This window comes from Procambarus clarkii, chromosome 75 (assembly GCF_040958095.1).
Source record: "Procambarus clarkii isolate CNS0578487 chromosome 75, FALCON_Pclarkii_2.0, whole genome shotgun sequence".
In the NCBI taxonomy this organism is placed as follows: domain Eukaryota; kingdom Metazoa; phylum Arthropoda; class Malacostraca; order Decapoda; family Cambaridae; genus Procambarus; species Procambarus clarkii.
Genome location: NC_091224.1, coordinates 26852814 through 26873647, shown reverse-complemented (window position 1 = coordinate 26873647; position 20834 = coordinate 26852814). Strand labels below are relative to the sequence as shown.

The following is a 20834-nucleotide window of genomic DNA, read 5'->3' as shown; positions in this document are numbered from 1 at the left end:
AGTATGCTTAACTCGATTCATACAGCTCTTGATAAAAATGAGTTCCCTGTTGGGATATTTGTGGACCTGCGTAAAGCTTTTGACACTGTCAACCACCAAAACCTTCTTCTTAAATTACATCATTATGGAGTCAGAGGACACTCCCTGCAATACCTCAAATCCTACCTTACTGACAGGCTCCAATATGTTTCTGTGAAAAATGCAATTTCTCCCACCCTACCCATCAACATTGGTGTTCCTCAGGGCAGCATACTTGGCCCTCTTCTCTTTCTCATCTACATTAATGACCTTCCAAATGCCTCCCAACACCTCAAACCAATTCTATTTGCTGACGACACAACCTTCATTTACTCCAGTCCTGACCCCCTTGCTCTAAATGCCACAGTAAATACTGAGCTAAATAAAGTCCATCTGTGGCTAACTGCCAACAAACTCACCCTTAACACTGACAAAACTTTCTATATTCTGTTTGGCAATAAATCCTCTAATCAAATAAATCTCAAAATAAACAATACCCAAATTTGTAACAAATTAGATGGCAAATTCCTTGGCATTCTCATTGACCACAAGCTGAATTTCCAGGGACACATTCTAAATATATCAAAAAAAGTTTCAAAAACTGTGGGCATTCTTTCTAAGATCAGATATTATGTACCACGCCCTGCCCTGGTGACTCTCTATTACTCCCTTATCTATCCATATCTCAACTATGGTATTTGTGCTTGGGGCTCTACTACCCAAAATCATTTACGTCCTCTAATTACTCAACACAAGGCTGCTATTAGGACAATATCCAACTCTGGCCCCAGACATCACTCGGTATCCCTACTCAAATCTCTGAATATGTTAGACATTAAGTCACTGCACATTCTCTCATGTGTATTATACATATATAAAACGCTAAACTATAATGCCAATCCTGATCTCAAAAGCTTCACTGAAGGTTGTAACAGAACCCATGAGCACCACACCAGAAATAAATACAGTTTTGATATTCCTAGAGTACGACTTAATCAAACTAGAAATGCTCTACAAATCAAGGGGCCCAGAATGTGGAATGACCTTCCCAACCATGTTAAAGACTGTACCTCTCTCAACCAGTTTAAGATAAAAACGAAGCTATACCTAATAAATTCCCTGTAACCTACCTTACCCCTCTATTGTCAACCAATGTCTGTTTTTTTTAAAGACCGCTGTTTGTCGACAGAATTGTATTTGTGCTGCTTTTTCAGCTATGTTTTCATTTCTTGTTTTCATTCTACTCTTTTGCTCAATTAGTATTAAGCTTTAGTCATTTAAGTTTATCATGCCCAAAACGCTTTGCGTAATAGTGGCTTTAGGCATTGTATGTACTAGCTCTACCTATAAGTCAACCAATCCTTGTAAAAATTTCTTGTATGTATGTACCTTACCTAAATAAACATTTTATTTTATTTTATTTTATTTATTTTTATTTATTATATACAAAACACCGTTATGGTGTTACACTACCGCCACGATCCTCTAGGCAGAATAGTAAGTACAAATAGTGAATACGCTCACACATACACAATAGGGGTCTTGTAGCTGAGCGGACAGCGCGCAGGACTCATAATTCTGTGGCTGAGGTTCGATTCCCGGACCAGACAGAGACACATGGGCAGAATTTATTTCATCCTGTTACCTAGAAGTAAATAGGTACCTGGGAGTTAGTCAGCTGTCACGGGCTGCTTCCTGGTATGTGTGTGGTGTGGAGGGAAAAATAGTTAGTATACAGTTGATTGACAGTTGAGAGGCGGGCCGAAAGAGCAGAGGTGAACAACTAGGTGAATACACACACACACACACACACACCACATGGGTCAAGCGAGGCTCTGCCTCTCACTATCACACCATTTGGGGAAGAGAGTATCGGGGGGAGCCAGAGGGGGAGCCAGGGGGGGAGCCATGGGGGAGCCAGGGGGGGAGCCATGGGGGGAGCCATGGGGGAGTCAGGGGAAGGGGGGGTGGAGCACGACCCCCGCTGAGAATTGATCAACTCCCCGGCCGTGTTGAGGACCAGGCGGCATGACGACGGTCTTGGCTCCTCCGTCACCTGTCCCAGTCACGTGTTACTGGCGCTCCCAGACTGTGACTCTCTCCTAGGGACTGTTACGCTCCTTAACAACGTGTCGCTGCTTGAAGTTCCTTAACAGTTTTAAATACGTTCCTTAACCAAAATATTAATGTCTGTACTCCTCAGAGTTCCGTGAGGGTCAGTGCGAAGTGCTCCGTAACAAGTTACAACCAAGTGTTCCTTGTTCCGGCGGAGGCGAGAAGATGAAACAGTGCTTTAAATAGTAAGTAAGTAAGCGAGGAGTCACAATAACGTGGCTGAAGTATGTTGACCAGACCACACACTAGAAGGTGAAGGGACGACGACGGTTCATCGACAATCGACTTGAGAATGGTCCAGGACGGACCGGAACGTCGTCGTCCCTTCACCTTCTAGTGTGTGTGGTCTGGTCAACTAGTAAGTAACACTGGAGGGCCAGGAGCAGCGAGGTGACAAGTAACCTGCCACAGTTGTGTCGTGCTGGAACACAGCGGTCAAGGAGCGCTGTGTTCCCTGAGTCAGGCCTCTGCTCCGGCCATTCAAGTTCAAGTTTATTGAGACAAGAAAGAGTCGTCGAATTTCTTTCGAAATCGAAACTATCAGAATGACAGACAGAGTAGCTTAGGCTACTTCTTCCCCTCTCCTGCTGCGGCCATGTTTTTATTTATTTATTTATGTTATTATTTACACACAAGAAGATATATTGGATTCATGAGGGTACAGAGACTTCAAGTTTAACATTTTCGTAAAGTTATTAACACGCGCAGCGTTTCCGGCAGCTCCTTAAGCTAACATATAATTTTAAGAAGGTAATTTGTTGCAAAATTACAGAAATGTTTACAGGTACATTGTAAGGAAGTATTTAAAGCTGTGTGTTAGTATATATATCTGTGAGGTCTGTGGGCACCTGGCGGTCACCCCCGGCTCTGTGGGTTCGAATCCTGGCTGGGTCATAGAATTCTTAGTCACTTATGGCTTGGGACTTATGTCACTTATGGCTTATATATATATATAATGTGTATATCTATATCAATATCTCATTTATGAAATATATATAATTTACCAAGACGTATACTGACGTCTCCTTCAGTGACACAAACGTCTGTGTGTGTCACAAACATCGTCTCAGGTTTCCTGATCTTTTCCAGGCTGTTTGGTGGAGTGGTTACAGTGACCCGGACCTGTATTCTCACTCGTTACAGTACAACTCCATCTAGTGTTGCTTTCTTATTGTTACATGTCACAGCGACTGTTACTGGAGTGTTACATCTGGTGTTACATGTTACAGCAGACTGGCCTTACTCCTGGCTGTTACTGGAGTATTATATCTGAACTACGATGATTCCCTGCCTAGAGTCGATCACTTGTGGACACGAGTGAACGAGGACCCTTCAAGTAACACCACTCTACGGAACACTGTCACAAATTCTCCGTAAGTAACACTTTCTTTGTCTGAATATGACTATAATATGTGTTTCTGGCTGTTCAGTAAGCTACTTGTTGGTCTTAATAACCCTTCAGAGGTTAATAGGTCTTAATAACCCTCCAGAGGTTGATAGGCCTTAATAACCCTCCAGAGGTTGATAGGTCTTAATAACCCTCCAGAGGTTAATAGGTCTTAATAACCCTCCAGAGGTTGATAGGTCTTAATAACCCTCCAGAGGTTGATAGGCCTTAATAACCCTCCAGAGGTTGATAGGCCTTAATAACCCTCCAGAGGTTGATAGGCCTTAATAACCCTCCAGAGGTTGATAGGTCTTAATAACCCTCCAGAGGTTGATAGGTCTTAATAACCCTCCAGAGGTTGATAGGCCTTAATAACCCTCCAGAGGTTGATAGGTCTTAATAACCCTCCAGAGGTTGATAGGCCTTAATAACCCTCCAGAGGTTAATAGGTCTTAATAACCCTCCAGAGGTTGATAGGCCTTAATAACCCTCCAGAGGTTGATAGGCCTTAATAACCCTCCAGAGGTTCATAGGTCTTAATAACCCTCCAGAGGTTGATAGGCCTTAATAACCCTCCAGAGGTTGATAGGTCTTAATAACCCTCCAGAGGTTGATAGGTCTTAATAACCCTCCAGAGGTTGATAGGTCTTAATAACCCTCCAGAGGTTGATAGGCCTTAATAACCCTCCAGAGATTGATAGGCCTTAAAAACACTTTGATGCACCCGGTACCCGCGAAAAAACTCTGTGCATTGTGCGCGCGGCGTTTTTTTCTCATGAGCGTAAACACCAAACAGTGTGTAATCTTTTCACTCTACTGACACTAATTCTCGAGCTACGTATTTCCTTTTGGTATCAATGTGTTGGCAATAAAATTCTCTACAAGATCATATGTATAAAATGTAACCAAAGCATTAGCTATTCCACCACGAAATAAATAAAAACGTAGATCACTGGCTGTCTCGCCGTACGCCCAAACAGCTACAAAATGTTCATACTCTTTTGTTTGTTGTCAGCTCCACATTAGTCCTACAGCGTTAAATTTTATATCACTGAACTCGCAATAAAATTATCTACACAGACATATGCATATAAATGTAGAATCATGATTGCGGCCAACACAAGAGTGTGTGAAGTGGGCGATTACCCTCGTTGTGTCACCAACTCAATAGTCTCTCCTTTAAGTTACAATACAATGCCGTTTTCTCAAATAGGCACCGTGCCTATTACAAAAAACGAAATTTAATGGCAAACATATTCATACAAACCCCAAGTCGATCGAGTAGTATATACCCACTATAACACGGACCGTAAATGTACGACGCGACCCCACAAGCGCTTAAATAAACCGCCCGTACATCCAAGTGTAAGGGGCAGGAAAGTGTTTATTAATAACCCTCCAGAGGTTGATAGGCCTTAATAACCTCCAGAGGTTGATAGGCCTTAATAACCCTCCAGAGGTTGATAGGCCTTAATAACCCTCCAGAGGTTGATAGGCCTTAATAACCCTCCAGAGGTTGATAGGTCTTAATAACCCTCCAGAGGTTGATAGGTCTTAATAACCCTCCAGAGGTTGATAGGCCTTAATAACCCTCCAGAGGTTGATAGGCCTTAATAACCCTCCAGAGGTTGATAGGTCTTAATAACCCTCCAGAGGTTGATAGGTCTTAATAACCCTCCAGAGGTTGATAGGTCTTAATAACCCTCCAGAGGTTGATAGGTCTTAATAACCCTCCAGAGGTTGATAGGCCTTAATAACCCTCCAGAGGTTGATAGGTCATAATAACCCTCCAAAGGTTGATAGGTCATAATAACCCTCCAGAGGTTGATAGGTCTTAATAACCCTCCAGAGGTTATTAAGTTAGCATCTGGTTAGGTTAGAGAGGTTCAGCTTCACCTGTGTTCAGGGGTGCGGCTCACACTGCCTAGTTGTCACGTGTACACAGCCCCTCTTGAGCCGCCGTGACTCCCCGCACTCTCCTTACTGTGGGATGATCTCTCAGTCTCCCTTAGTTATAGTCAACTATCACCCGAGTTATTGCCTTGTGTCTCTCTTACTAGCCAGGGAGCCTCACCAGGACTAGAGCAAAAACCATCCATCATACGAGACATTTAATACATAAACACATACAAAATATATATATACAAGAATAGTGATATTACTATACAAGTCCTTAGGCTGCTACCAACTGATAATACTCCAATATTCCCTTAAGTCTTCATCCTATAACCGTACTGAGTTGTTGCTCACTCCTCGGCTCACAACCTACCGCTCCCTTCACTGTTGTGGGCTGAAATACAGGGTACAAAAATATTCCTATACCTCGTACTGTAAACAGACCTCGACCTCTCACCTTGCACTGCGCCTTTCACGCCAAAAAACACAATCAAGCGCTCCCTTAACCCTCAATGTGTCCGAACGGTCCTCTGTTGTATTCCTCGAGGTCCACTATCAAATACATCTGTCTGGGTCCTCAAAATCAGGTTAGGTACTCCAGGCAGTTCCTCCGGTCTGCTGCATCCGAAGTCCTCCTCGAATGTCAGTGACGCTCTCTCACACGGCTTCACACAAAGGACGTGTAGCTCTCTACACTACTTGAAGATTCACTGTCTATGGAGTTCCGCTCCTCACTGGAGCGGAACTGGAAGTGCTATTCCACCTTGCAGTTTAGCTCCCACGATGAGTTTCAGCTCACACTTGGCGTTCAGTATACACTCCTCCTCTGGTACGACGTCCCTTCACTAACTTCTCCCACAAACCATGCCAATATAAAGTGTTGTCCTGAACAATCATAAATAAATGTATTTACAGCAAATAAACTCCTCCACCCGACATCCTTTCAAACACTACGGCGTCGCTGCGAGGTGGGTCCTCCCCCACCCTGGACGGGTCCACCTGGGGCCTCCCCAACCCTGGACGGGTCCACCTGGGGCCTCCCCCACCCTGGACGGGTCCACCTGGGGCCTCCCTCAGTTGTCGCCGCCCCTCAGTTGCTCACCAGACACTGGGCAGTGAGGGTGCGCCACTATCGCCTCCAGTATGTCCACTCAACTTAAATATCCTATTTCAGCACAATGGCTCAATAAAATCTCTACCTTATATATACATATGTTCACTATGATCACTGAACACACGAGCAAACACTGGTAGCTAGTCTAACAAACTATTAAACAGGCTTACCACAGGGATCTATGGCGTAGGGGCGCTCAGGCCCTGGCGCTCAGACAGCTTACAAAATCACTATAGGACTGCTTCACAAGGCTTCTTCTAGTCCTGACTTGAGTACACAGAGTCGCCCAGCAGCTCCACAACAAAAGCACCTGCTTGCTTCCTTCTTCTTGAAGAAGCAACACAATTAGAGCTCCGCAAAGGCGTGAACAAACACTCTCACGTCGCCTCTAATTTATCCAAATCACAAAAAAATTGGTGTACTATGTCCCCAACAGCTTCCTCACACTTGCAGACAAGCAGCCTTCACTCCAGCACTAACACAGGGAACTATATTCTTCCTCCTTCCAGGCGATCAACACAGTACAACCACCTCTGACGACTGCTGTACCTCAAGTGAGGTCATGACCTCCTCCTACCATCATTTCATGCCGCCAAAGTATCGACATCTCATTTCATCTCACTTATTACCAACACTCATCCTCTGCCAGTGTCCTGAGATCACTCACTGACGTTTACTCAATTATTTACTATATACATCTTTCCTCTGACCTCTCAATCAGGTCCTGAAGACAGAACAACTCTGACTGGAGTAGACTCGTTCCCCCCCCCCAGGCTACATGGGGTCATGACACAATGAAGTTAAATATTTTTTGTTAAGACGTCTTCCAATATGCAGGTCCATGTCCAATATGTCCAGGTCTCACACCTTCATCAAAACAAGGGCTGGGACCTCTGACAAGCCGCTGGCTTACTCTCCCCGTACATGCGAGATGGTGGCCCTCAGGTAAATACAGGTAATTCAATAACATTGTGTTCAACAGAGGTTACCTTGAGGTGCTTCCGGGGCTTAGCGTCCCCGCGGCCCGGTCGTCAACCAGGCCTCCTGGTTGCCGGACTGATCAACCAGGTTGTTGGACGCGGCTGCTCGCAGCCTGACGTATGAGTCACAGCCTGATTGATCAGGTATCATTTGGAGGTGCTTATCCAGTTCTCTCTTGAACACTGTGAGGGGTCGGCCAGTTATGCCCCTTATGTGTAGTGGAAGCGTGTTGAACAGTCTCGGGCCTCTGATGTTGATAGAGTTCTCTCTCAGAGTACCTGTTGCACCTCCGCTTTTCAACGGGGGTATTCTGCACATCCTGCCATGTCTTCTGGTCTCATGTGATGTTATTTCTGTGTGCAGGTTTGGGACCAGCCCCTCTAACCTTCCACCCTCTAATAGAGGGTGGAAGGTCACTACAGAGGTCAGCCAGGTCAGGCAGACGGCGCCCCCAGCAGACAACACCACCCTCCGTCTGCGCCCCGGGGACTCCAGCCTCCCCTACGAGGACTCCAGCTCCCGGCCCCAGCCCTCACCACCTGGGCACCCCGCCACACCAAAGCTGGGAAATACCGACAATCCTCCATTGAAGAAAATTTTGTTCTGGAACGAAGTAAGAATATTAATATTTTGTCGTGATATTTCTGAGTATTATAAGTGTAGATATTTGTTATTATCACCTCCTCCTGTTACACCTACACACGCACACGCACACACACACACACACACACACACACACACACACACCTACACACACACACACACACGCACACACACACACACACACACACACACACACAGACACATACACACACACACACACACACACGCAGGGAGAGATACCAGAGAACCAGGAATGAGTACGTCAGGGTGAGAAGAGAAGCAGAGAAAATTGTTGAAAATGATATAGCAAACAAAGCCAAGACCGAACCAAAGCTACTCCACAGTCACATCAGAAGGAAAACAACAGTGAAAGAACAGGTATTGAAACTTAGAACAGGCGAGGACAGGTATACAGAGAATGACAGAGAGGTGTGTGAGGAACTCAACAAGAGGTTCCAGGAGGTCTTCACAATAGAACAGGGTGAGGTCACTGTGCTAGGAGAAAGGGAGGTAAACCAGGCGGCCTTGGAGGAGTTCGAAATTACGAGAGAGGAGGTCAAGAGACACCTGCTGGATCTGGATGTTAGAAAGGCGGTTGGTCCAGATGGGATCTCACCATGGGTACTGAAAGAGTGTGCAGAGGCACTTTGCTTGCCACTCTCCATAGTGTATAGTAAATCACTAGAGACGGGAGACCTACCAGAAATATGGAAGACGGCGAATGTGGTCCCAATATACAAAAAGGGCGACAGACAAGAGGCACTGAACTACAGGCCAGTGTCCTTGACTTGTATACCATGCAAGGTGATGGAGAAGATCGTGAGAAAAAACCTGGTAACACATCTGGAGAGAAGGGACTTCGTGACAAATCGCCAACATGGATTCAGGGAGGGTAAATCTTGCCTTACAGGCTTGATAGAATTCTACGATCAGGTGACACAGATTAAGCAAGAAAGAGAGGGCTGGGCGGACTGCATTTTCTTGGATTGTCGGAAAGCCTTTGACACAGTACCGCATAAGAGGCTGGTACATAAGCTGGAGAGACAGGCAGGTGTAGCTGGTAAGGTGCTCCAGTGGATAAGGGAGTATCTAAGCAATAGGAAGCAGAGAGTTACGGTGAGGGGTGAGACCTCCGATTGGCGTGAAGTCACCAGTGGAGTCCCACAGGGCTCTGTACTCGGTCCTATCTTGTTTCTGATATATGTAAATGATCTCCCGGAGGGTATCGATTCATTTCTCTCAATGTTTGCGGACGATGCTAAAATTATGAGAAGGATTAAAACAGAAGAGGACTGTTTGAGGCTTCAAGAAGACCTAGACAAGCTGAAGGAATGGTCGAACAAATGGTTGTTAGAGTTTAACCCAACCAAATGTAATGTAATGAAGATAGGTGTAGGGAGCAGGAGGCCAGATACAAGGTATCATCTGGGAGAGGAAATTCTTCAGGAGTCAGAGAAGGAAAAAGACTTGGGGGTTGATATCACGCCAGACCTGTCTCCTGCAGCACATATCAAGCGGATAACATCAGCGGCATATGCCAGGCTGGCCAACATACGAACGGCATTCAGAAACTTGTGTAAAGAATCATTCAGAACTTTGTATACCACATATGTCAGGCCAATCCTGGAGTATGCAGCCCCAGCATGGAGTCCATATCTAGTCAAGGATAAGACTAAACTGGAAAAGGTTCAAAGGTTTGCCACCAGACTAGTACCCGAGCTGAGAGGTATGAGCTACGAGGAGAGACTACGGGAATTAAACCTCACTTCGCTGGAAGACAGAAGAGTTAGGGGGGACATGATCACCACATTCAAGATTCTGAAGGGGATTGATAGGGTAGATAAAGACAGTCTATTTAACACAAGGGGAACACGCACAAGGGGACACAGGTGGAAACTGAGTGCCCAAATGAGCCACAGAGATATTAGAAAGAACTTTTTTAGTGTCAGAGTGGTTGACAAATGGAATGCATTAGGGGGTGATGTGGTGGAGGCTGACTCCATACACAGTTTCAAGTGTAGATATGACAGAGCCCGATAGGCTCAGGAATCTGTACACCTGTTGATTGACGGTTGAGAGGCGGGACCAAAGAGCCAGAGCTCAACCCCCGCAAACACAACTAGGTGAGTACAACTAGGTGAGTACACACACACACACACACACACACACACACACACACACACACACACACACACACACACACACACACACACACACACACACACACACACACACACACACACACACACACACACACACAACCTGTCTGTGGTGGGGTGAGCCTGTGGCTGAGTGGACAGCACTTAGGACTCGTAATCCCAGGGTCCGGGTTCGATACCGGCGCTGGTGGAAACAGATGGCCTAGAGATATATAAAGTCTAAGGTAAAAGATCCCCCAGTTTACATGGTGACAGTCTCAACATATAAGTATACACACATATATATATATATATATATATATATATATATATATATATATATATATATATATATATATATATATATATATATATATATATTAACAGTTACATTAACGTTAATAACACTGGCACTTCTCCCTTAAGCGGTTTGCTACTGAGTTAAACAGCTCAATGACAGTAATTATAGACTTAATTTACAAAGTTGAGACACAGTGTGCATCAATAATATTCTGTACACACACTGGGGCACATCAGTAGACACACTGGAAATGTTCACACTGAACACCAAGAGAACAAGAGAACACGGGTGGACGCTGGAGACTCAGACGAGTCACCCACACGTTACAAAGTTTTCTTTTAGCGGGAGAGGCGAGAGAAAACGGAATAAACTAAAGGCGCAGGTTGTAGAGGCAAACTCAATTAATAATGTTAATAGTTATTATAATAGAGAAACAGGTTGTTGTAGACACGTGTTCCTGTCCTACAGGTGTGGGGGAAGAGGAACTTTTACTTCGGGTTTGGCCGGGAGCCGTTCGTGAGAGCCGGGTGTCGGGTGTCGACCTGCACCACCACGGCCGACCGGACCGCCTTCCCTCTCCGTGATGTAGACGCCATACTCTGGCACATTCCCTCCAGGGACATGACCTTCCCTGGGGAGAGGTGATGCTGTTTGGTCACTGTGTATGAGAGTGTTTGGTCCACTGTGTATGAGGGTGTTTGGTCCACTATGTATGAGGCTGTTTGGCCACTGTGTATGAGGGTGTTTGGTCCACTATGTATGAGGCTGTTTGGCCACTGTATGAGGGTGTTTGGTCACTGTGTATGAGAGTGTTTGGTCACTGTGTATGAGAGTGTTTGGTCCACTGTGTATGAGAGTGTTTGGTCACTGTGTATGAGAGTGTTTGGTCCACTGTGTATGAGGGTGTTTGGTCACTGTGTATGAGAGTGTTTGGTCACTGTGTATGAGAGTGTTTGGTCCACTGTGTATGAGGGTGTTTGGTCACTGTGTATGAGAGTGTTTGGTCCACTGTGTATGAGGGTGTTTGGTCACTGTGTATGAGGGTGTTTGGTCACTGTGTATGAGGGTGTTTGGTCACTGTGTATGAGGCTGTTTGGTCACTGTGTATGAGGCTGTTTGGCCACTGTATGAGAGTGTTTGGTCACTGTGTATGAGGGTGTTTGGTCACTGTGTATGAGAGTGTTTGGTCCACTGTGTATGAGGGTGTTTGGTCACTGTGTATGAGAGTGTTTGGTCCACTGTGTATGAGGGTGTTTGGTCACTGTGTATGAGAGTGTTTGGTCCACTGTGTATGAGGGTGTTTGGTCACTGTGTATGAGGGTGTTTGGTCACTGTGTATGAGGGTGTTTGGTCACTGTGTATGAGGCTGTTTGGTCACTGTGTATGAGGCTGTTTGGCCACTGTATGAGAGTGTTTGGTCACTGTGTATGAGAGTGTTTGGTCACTGTGTATGAGAGTGTTTGGTCCACTGTGTATGAGGGTGTTTGGTCACTGTGTATGAGAGTGTTTGGTCCACTGTGTATGAGGGTGTTTGGTCACTGTGTATGAGGGTGTTTGGTCACTGTGTATGAGGGTGTTTGGTCACTGTGTATGAGGCTGTTTGGTCACTGTGTATGAGGCTGTTTGGCCACTGTATGAGAGTGTTTGGCCACTGTGTATGAGAGTGTTTGGTCCACTGTGTATGAGGGTGTTTGGTCACTGTGTATGAGGGTGTTTGGTCACTGTGTATGAGGGTGTTTGGTCCACTGTATATGAGAGTGTTTGGTCCACTGTGTATGAGAGTGTTTGGTCACTGTGTATGAGGGTGTTTGGTCACTGTGTATGAGGGTGTTTGGTCACTGTGTATGAGGCTGTTTGGTCACTGTGTATGAGGGTGTTTGGTCACTGTGTATGAGGGTGTTTGGTCCACTATGTATGAGGGTGTTTGGTCACTGTGTATGAGAGTGTTTGGTCACTGTGTATGAGGGTGTTTGGTCCACTGTGTATGAGGGTGTTTGGTCACTGTGTATGAGGCTGTTTGGTCCACTGTGTATGAGGGTGTTTGGTCACTGTGTATGAGGGTGTTTGGTCCACTGTGTATGAGGGTGTTTGGTCACTGTGTATGAGGCTGTTTGGTCCACTGTGTATGAGAGTGTTTGGTCCACTGTGTATGAGGCTGTTTGGTCTACTGTGTATGAGAGTGTTTGGTCATTGTGTATGAGAGTGTTTGGTCCACTGTGTATGAGGCTGTTTGGTCCACTGTGTATGAGAGTGTTTGGTCCACTGTGTATGAGGCTGTTTGGTCCACTGTGTATGAGAGTGTTTGGTCCACTGTGTATGAGGCTGTTTGGTCTACTGTGTATGAGGGTGTTTGGTCACTGTGTATGAGAGTGTTTGGTCACTGTGTATGAGGGTGTTTGGTCACTGTGTATGAGGCTGTTTGGTCCACTGTGTATGAGGGTGTTTGGTCACTGTGTATGAGGCTGTTTGGTCCACTGTGTATGAGAGTGTTTGGTCCACTGTGTATGAGGCTGTTTGGTCTACTGTGTGTGAGGGTGTTTGGTCACTGTGTATGAGGGTGTTTGGTCACTGTGTATGAGGGTGTTTGGTCCACTGTGTATGAGGGTGTTTGGTCCACTGTGTATGAGGCTGTTTGGTCCACTGTGTATGAGAGTGTTTGGTCCACTGTGTATGAGAGTGTTTGGTCCACTGTGTATGAGGGTGTTTGGTCACTGTGTATGAGGGTGTTTGGTCACTGTGTATGAGGCTGTTTGGTCACTGTGTATGAGGCTGTTTGGCCACTGTATGAGAGTGTTTGGTCACTGTGTATGAGAGTGTTTGGTCACTGTGTATGAGAGTGTTTGGTCCACTGTGTATGAGGGTGTTTGGTCACTGTGTATGAGAGTGTTTGGTCCACTGTGTATGAGGGTGTTTGGTCACTGTGTATGAGGGTGTTTGGTCACTGTGTATGAGGGTGTTTGGTCACTGTGTATGAGGCTGTTTGGTCACTGTGTATGAGGCTGTTTGGCCACTGTATGAGAGTGTTTGGTCACTGTGTATGAGAGTGTTTGGTCCACTGTGTATGAGGGTGTTTGGTCACTGTGTATGAGGGTGTTTGGTCACTGTGTATGAGGGTGTTTGGTCCACTGTATATGAGAGTGTTTGGTCCACTGTGTATGAGAGTGTTTGGTCACTGTGTATGAGGGTGTTTGGTCACTGTGTATGAGGGTGTTTGGTCACTGTGTATGAGGCTGTTTGGTCACTGTGTATGAGGGTGTTTGGTCACTGTGTATGAGGGTGTTTGGTCCACTATGTATGAGGGTGTTTGGTCACTGTGTATGAGAGTGTTTGGTCACTGTGTATGAGGGTGTTTGGTCCACTGTGTATGAGGGTGTTTGGTCACTGTGTATGAGGCTGTTTGGTCCACTGTGTATGAGGGTGTTTGGTCACTGTGTATGAGGGTGTTTGGTCCACTGTGTATGAGGGTGTTTGGTCACTGTGTATGAGGCTGTTTGGTCCACTGTGTATGAGAGTGTTTGGTCCACTGTGTATGAGGCTGTTTGGTCCACTGTGTATGAGAGTGTTTGGTCCACTGTGTATGAGGGTGTTTGGTCCACTGTGTATGAGAGTGTTTGGTCCACTGTGTATGAGGCTGTTTGGTCCACTGTGTATGAGAGTGTTTGGTCACTGTGTATGAGGCTGTTTGGTCACTGTGTATGAGGGTGTTTGGTCACTGTGTATGTGGCTGTTTGGTCCACTGTGTATGAGGGTGTTTGGTCACTGTGTATGAGAGTGTTTGGTCACTGTGTATGAGGGTGTTTGGTCACTGTGTATGTGGCTGTTTGGTCCACTGTGTATGAGGGTGTTTGGTCACTGTGTATGAGGCTGTTTGGTCCACTGTGTATGAGAGTGTTTGGTCCACTGTGTATGAGGCTGTTTGGTCTACTGTGTGTGAGGGTGTTTGGTCACTGTGTATGAGAGTGTTTGGTCCACTGTGTATGAGGGTGTTTGGTCACTGTGTATGAGGGTGTTTGGTCCACTGTGTATGAGGGTGTTTGGTCACTGTGTATGAGGCTGTTTGGTCCACTGTGTATGAGGGTGTTTGGTCACTGTGTATGAGGGTGTTTGGTCACTGTGTATGAGGGTGTTTGGTCACTGTGTATGAGGGTGTTTGGTCCACTGTGTATGAGGGTGTTTGGTCCACTGTGTATGAGGCTGTTTGGTCCACTGTGTATGAGAGTGTTTGGTCCACTGTGTATGAGAGTGTTTGGTCCACTGTGTATGAGGGTGTTTGGTCACTGTGTATGAGGGTGTTTGGTCACTGTGTATGAGGGTGTTTGGTCACTGTGTATGAGGGTGTTTGGTCACTGTGTATGAGGGTGTTTGGTCCACTGTGTATGAGGGTGTTTGGTCCACTGTGTATGAGGCTGTTTGGTCCACTGTGTATGAGAGTGTTTGGTCCACTGTGTATGAGGGTGTTTGGTCACTGTGTATGAGGGTGTTTGGTCACTGTGTATGAGGGTGTTTGGTCACTGTGTATGAGAGTGTTTGGTCACTCTGTATGAGGGTGTTTGGTCACTGTGTATGAGGGTGTTTGGTCACTGTGTATGAGGGTGTTTGGTCACTGTGTATGAGAGTGTTTGGTCACTGTGTATGAGGCTGTTTGGTCACTGTGTATGAGGCTGTTTGGTCACTGTGTATGAGGCTGTTTGGTCACTGTGTATGAGGCTGTTTGGTCACTGTGTATGAGAGTGTTTGGTCACTGTGTATGAGGCTGTTTGGTCACTGTGTATGAGAGTGTTTGGTCCACTGTGTATGAGAGTGTTTGGTCACTGAGTATGAGGGTGTTTGGTCACTGTGTATGAGGCTGTTTGGTCACTGTGTATGAGGGTGTTTGGTCACTGTGTATGAGAGTGTTTGGTCACTGTGTATGAGGGTGTTTGGTCACTGTGTATGAGAGTGTTTGGTCACTGTGTATGAGGGTGTTTGGTCACTGTGTATGAGGCTGTTTGGTCCACTGTGTATGAGGGTGTTTTGGTCCACTGTGTATGAGGCTGTTTGGTCACTGTGTATGAGGGTGTTTGGTCACTGTGTATGAGGGTGTTTGGTCACTGTGTATGAGGGTGTTTGGTCACTGTGTATGAGGGCTGTTTGGTCCACTGTGTATGAGGGTGTTTGGTCACTGTGTATGAGAGTGTTTGGTCACTTGTGTATGAGAGTGTTTGGTCACTGTGTATGAGGCTGTTTGGTCCACTGTGTATGAGAGTGTTTGGTCCACTGTGTATGAGGCTGTTTGGTCCACTGTGTATGAGAGTGTTTGGTCCACTGTGTATGAGGCTGTTTGGTCCACTGTGTATGAGGGTGTTTGGTCACTGTGTATGAGAGTGTTTGGTCCACTGTGTATGAGGTGTTTGGTCACTGTGTATGAGGGTGTTTGGTCACTGTGTATGAGGGTGTTTGGTCACTGTGTATGAGGCTGTTTGGTCACTGTGTATGAGGGTGTTTGGTCACTGTGTATGAGGGTGTTTGGTCACTGTGTATGAGGGTGTTTGGTCACTGTGTATGAGGGTGTTTGGTCACTGTGTATGAGGGTGTTTGGTCACTGTGTATGAGGGTGTTTGGTCCACTGTGTATGAGAGTGTTTGGTCCACTGTGTATGAGAGTGTTTGGTCACTGTGTATGAGGCTGTTTGGTCACTGTGTATGAGAGTGTTTGGTCACTGTGTATGAGGCTGTTTGGTCACTGTGTATGAGGCTGTTTGGTCCACTGTGTATGAGGGTGTTTGGTCACTGTGTATGAGGCTGTTTGGTCCACTGTGTATGAGGCTGTTTGGTCCACTGTGTATGAGGCTGTTTGGTCCACTGTGTATGAGGATGTTGGTCACTGTTTGGGTTGGCACTGTGTATGAGGGTGTTTGGTCCACTGTGTATGAGGGTGTTTGGTCACTGTGTATGAGGCTGTTTTGGTCACTGTGTATGAGAGTGTTTGGTCCACTGTGTATGAGAGTGTTTGGTCCACTGTGTATGAGGGTGTTTGGTCACTGTGTATGAGAGTGTTTGGTACCACTGTGTATGAGGGTGTTTGGTCACTGTGTATGAGGCTGTTTGGTCACTGTGTATGAGAGTGTTTGGTCCACTGTGTATGAGGCTGTTTGGTCCACTGTGTATGAGGCTGTTTGGTCCACTGTGTATGAGGCTGTTTGGTCCACTGTGTATGAGGCTGTTTGGTCCACTGTGTATGAGGGTGTTTGGTCACTGTGTATGAGGCTGTTTGGTCCACTGTGTATGAGGCTGTTTGGTCCACTGTGTATGAGGCTGTTTGGTCCACTGTGTATGAGGCTGTTTGGTCACTGTGTATGAGGCTGTTTGGTCCACTGTGTATGAGGGTGTTTGGTCACTGTGTATGAGGCTGTTTGGTCACTGTGTATGAGAGCTGTTTGGTCACTGTGTATGAGTTGCCTTGTTTGGTCCACTGTGTATGAGGCTGTTTGGTCCACTGTGTATGAGGCTGTTTGGTCCACTGTGTATGAGGCTGTTTGGTCCACTGTGTATGAGGCTGTTTGGTCCACTGTGTATGAGGCTGTTTGGTCCACTGTGTATGAGGCTGTTTGGTCCACTGTGTATGAGGCTGTTTGGTCCACTGTGTATGAGGCTGTTTGGTCACTGTGTATGAGGCTGTTTGGTCCACTGTGTATGAGGGTGTTTGGTCACTGTGTATGAGGCTGTTTGGTCACTGTGTATGAGAGTGTTTGGTCCACTGTGTATGAGAGTGTTTGGTCCACTGTGTATGAGGGTGTTTGGTCACTGTGTATGAGAGTGTTTGGACCACTGTGTATGAGGGTGTTTGGTCACTGTGTATGAGGGTGTTTGGTCACTGTGTATGAGGCTGTTTGGTCCACTGTGTATGAGAGTGTTTGGTCCACTGTGTATGAGGGTGTTTGGTCCACTGTGTATGAGAGTGTTTGGTCCACTGTGTATGAGGGTGTTTGGTCACTGTGTATGAGAGTGTTTGGTCACTGTGTATGAGGGTGTTTGGTCCACTGTGTATGAGAGTGTTTGGTCCACTGTGTATGAGGCTGTTTGGCCACTGTGTATGAGGGTGTTTGGTCACTGTGTATGAGAGTGTTTGGTCACTGTGTATGAGAGTGTTTGGTCACTGTGTATGAGAGTGTTTGGTCACTGTGTATGAGAGTGTTTGGACCACTGTGTATGAGGGTGTTTGGTCACTGTGTATGAGAGTGTTTGGTCACTGTGTATGAGAGTGTTTGGTCACTGTGTATGAGAGTGTTTGGTCCACTGTGTATGAGGGTGTTTGGTCCACTGTGTATGAGGGTGTTTGGTCACTGTGTATGAGGCTGTTTGGTCACTGTGTATGAGGGTGTTTGGTCCACTGTGTATGAGGCTGTTTGGTCACTGTGTATGAGAGAGTTTGGTCCACTGTGTATGAGGCTGTTTGGTCACTGTGTATAAGGGTGTTTGGCCACTGTGTATGAGGGTGTTTGGTCCACTGTGTATGAGGATGTTTGGTCACTGTGTATAAGGGTGTTTGGTCACTGTGTATGAGAGTGTTTGGTCCACTGTGTATGAGGGTGTTTGGTCACTGTGTATGAGAGTGTTTGGTCCACTGTGTATGAGGGTGTTTGGTCACTGTGTATGAGAGTGTTTGGTCACTGTGTATGAGAGTGTTTGGTCCACTGTGTATGAGAGTGTTTGGTCACTGTGTATGAGAGTGTTTGGTCCACTGTGTATGAGAGTGTTTGGTCCACTGTGTATGAGAGTGTTTGGTCCACTGTGTATGAGAGTGTTTGGTCCACTGTGTATGAGGGTGTTTGGTCACTGTGTATGAGAGTGTTTGGTCCACTGTGTATGAGAGTGTTTGGTCCACTGTGTATGAGTGTTTGGTCCACTGTGTATGAGAGTGTTTGGTCACTGTGTATGAGGGTGTTTGGTCCACTGTGTATGAGGGTGTTTGGTCCACTGTGTATGAGGCTGTTTGGTCACTGTGTATGAAGGTGTTTGGTCACTGTGTATGAGGGTGTTTGGTCACTGTGTATGAGAGTGTTTGGTCCACTGTGTATGAGGGTGTTTGGTCACTGTGTATGAGAGTGTTTGGTCACTGTGTATGAGAGTGTTTGGTCACTGTGTATGAGGGTGTTTGGTCACTGTGTATGAGGGTGTTTGGTCACTGTGTATGAGGGTGTTTGGTCACTGTGTATGAGGCTGTTTGGTCACTGTGTATGAGGGTGTTTGGTCACTGTGTATGAGAGTGTTGGTCCACTGTGTATGAGAGTGTTTGGTCACTGTGTATGAGGGTGTTTGGTCCACTGTGTATGAGAGTGTTTGGTCACTGTGTATGAGGCTGTTTGGTCACTGTGTATGAGAGTGTTTGGTCCACTGTGTATGAGGCTGTTTGGTCACTGTGTATGAGGGTGTTTGGTCACTGTGTATGAGGGTGTTTGGTTCACTGTGTATGAGGCTGTTTGGTCACTGTGTATGAGGGTGTTTGGTCCACTGTGTATGAGGCTGTTTGGTCCACTGTGTATGAGAGTGTTTGGTCACTGTGTATGAGGCTGTTTGGTCACTGTGTATGAGAGTGTTTGGTCCACTGTGTATGAGGGTGTTTGGTCACTGTGTATGAGGCTGTTTGGTCCACTGTGTATGAGGGTGTTTGGTCCACTGTGTATGAGGGTGTTTGGTCCACTGTGTATGAGAGTGTTTGGTCCACTGTGTATGAGGCTGTTTGGTCACTGTGTATGAGGGTGTTTGGTCACTGTGTATGAGGGTGTTTGGTCCACTGTGTATGAGAGTGTTTGGTCCACTGTGTATGAGAGTGTTTGGTCCACTGTGTATGAGGGTGTTTGGTCCACTGTGTATGAGAGTGTTTGGTCACTGTGTATGAGGGTGTTTGGTCCACTGTGTATGAGAGTGTTTGGTCACTGTGTATGAGGGTGTTTGGTCCACTGTGTATGAGAGTGTTTGGTCCACTGTGTATGAGGCTGTTTGGTCCACTGTGTATGAGAGTGTTTGGTCCACTGTGTATGAGAGTGTTTGGTCCACTGTGTATGAGGGTGTTTGGTCACTGTGTATGAGGCTGTTTGGTCACTGTGTATGAGAGTGTTTGGTCCACTGTGTATGAGAGTGTTTGGTCACTGTGTATGAGGCTGTTTGGTCCACTGTGTATGAGAGTGTTTGGTCCACTGTGTATGAGAGTGTTTGGTCCACTGTGTATGAGGGTGTTTGGTCACTGTGTATGAGGGTGTTTGGTCCACTGTGTATGAGGGTGTTTGGTCACTGTGTGTGAGGCTGTTTGGTCCACTGTGTATGAGGGTGTTTGGTCACTGTGTATGAGGCTGTTTGGTCCACTGTGTATGAGAGTGTTTGGTCCACTGTGTATGAGAGTGTTTGGTCCACTGTGTATGAGAGTGTTTGGTCCACTGTGTATGAGAGTGTTTGGTCCACTGTGTATGAGGGTGTTTGGTCCCATATTTCAATTGTTTTCAATCCTAATTTTCTTACATTATTGATGTTTTTAATTTATTTGTTTCCCCGAAATGTTACATTTTTCGAAAATTGATTTTGTCCCAAATGTTAGTGTGACGTGTGTGTGTGTGTGTGTGTGTGTGTGTGTGTGTGTGTGTGTGTGTGTGTGTGTGTGGACAGGTTAGTGTGACACGTGTGTGTGTGTGCGACAGGTTAGTGTGACACGTGTGTGTGTGTGCGACAGGTTAGTGTGACACGCGTGTGTGTGGACAGGTTAGTGTGACACGTGTGTGTGTGCGACAGGTTAGTGTGAAACGCGTGTGTGTGCGACAGGTTAGTGTGACACACGTGTGTGTGTGGACAGGTTAGTGTGACACGCGTGTGTGTGCGACAGGTTAGTGTGACACGCGTGTGTGTGCGACAGGTTAGTGTGACACGTGTGTGTGTGTGTGTGCGACAGGTTAGTGTGACACGTGTGTGTGTGTGTGGACAGGTTAGTGTGACACGTGTGTGTGTGGACAGGTTAGTGTGACACGCGTGTGTGTGCGACAGGTTAGTGTGACACGCGTGTGTGTGCGACAGGTTAGTGTGACACGCGTGTGTGCGACAGGTTAGTGTGACACGTGTGTGTGTGTGCGACAGGTTAGTGTGACACGCGTGTGTGTGCGACAGGTGGCGCCACACCCGCTACGTGTTCTGGATGCTAGAGTCGCCGGCCAACATGCACAGGACCATCAAGACCTTCGCCGGGGTCTTCAACTGGACCTTCACCTACAGGCTGGACTCAGACTTCCCCATGCCGTAAGTCCCTCCCTCAGTCCTG

At 46.4% G+C, this 20834-nt stretch overlaps 1 protein-coding gene across 1 annotated transcript; it reads left to right on the top strand.

Moving 5' to 3' along the window:
- Positions 1-1476: 1476 nt before the first annotated feature.
- Positions 1477-20816, top strand: LOC138357058 (uncharacterized). Its single transcript, XM_069313602.1, has 5 exons — positions 1477-1515; positions 3292-3506; positions 7875-8124; positions 11022-11194; positions 20684-20816. Exons 1-5 carry the CDS (start codon positions 1477-1479, stop codon positions 20814-20816), a joined length of 810 nt encoding a protein of 269 aa, XP_069169703.1.
- The last annotated feature ends 18 nt before the right edge of the window (positions 20817-20834 follow it).

Bases quoted from the DNA above. Each gene is read 5' to 3' on its own strand.
- LOC138357058 (XM_069313602.1), top strand. From the start codon at position 1,477: ATGGTGTTACACTACCGCCACGATCCTCTAGGCAGAATA. The intron at 1,516-3,291 runs GTAAGTACAAAT...AACTCCATCTAG, and splicing joins ACGATCCTCTAGGCAGAATA to TGTTGCTTTCTTATTGTTAC. The intron at 8,125-11,021 runs GTAAGAATATTA...CCTGTCCTACAG, and splicing joins AAATTTTGTTCTGGAACGAA to GTGTGGGGGAAGAGGAACTT.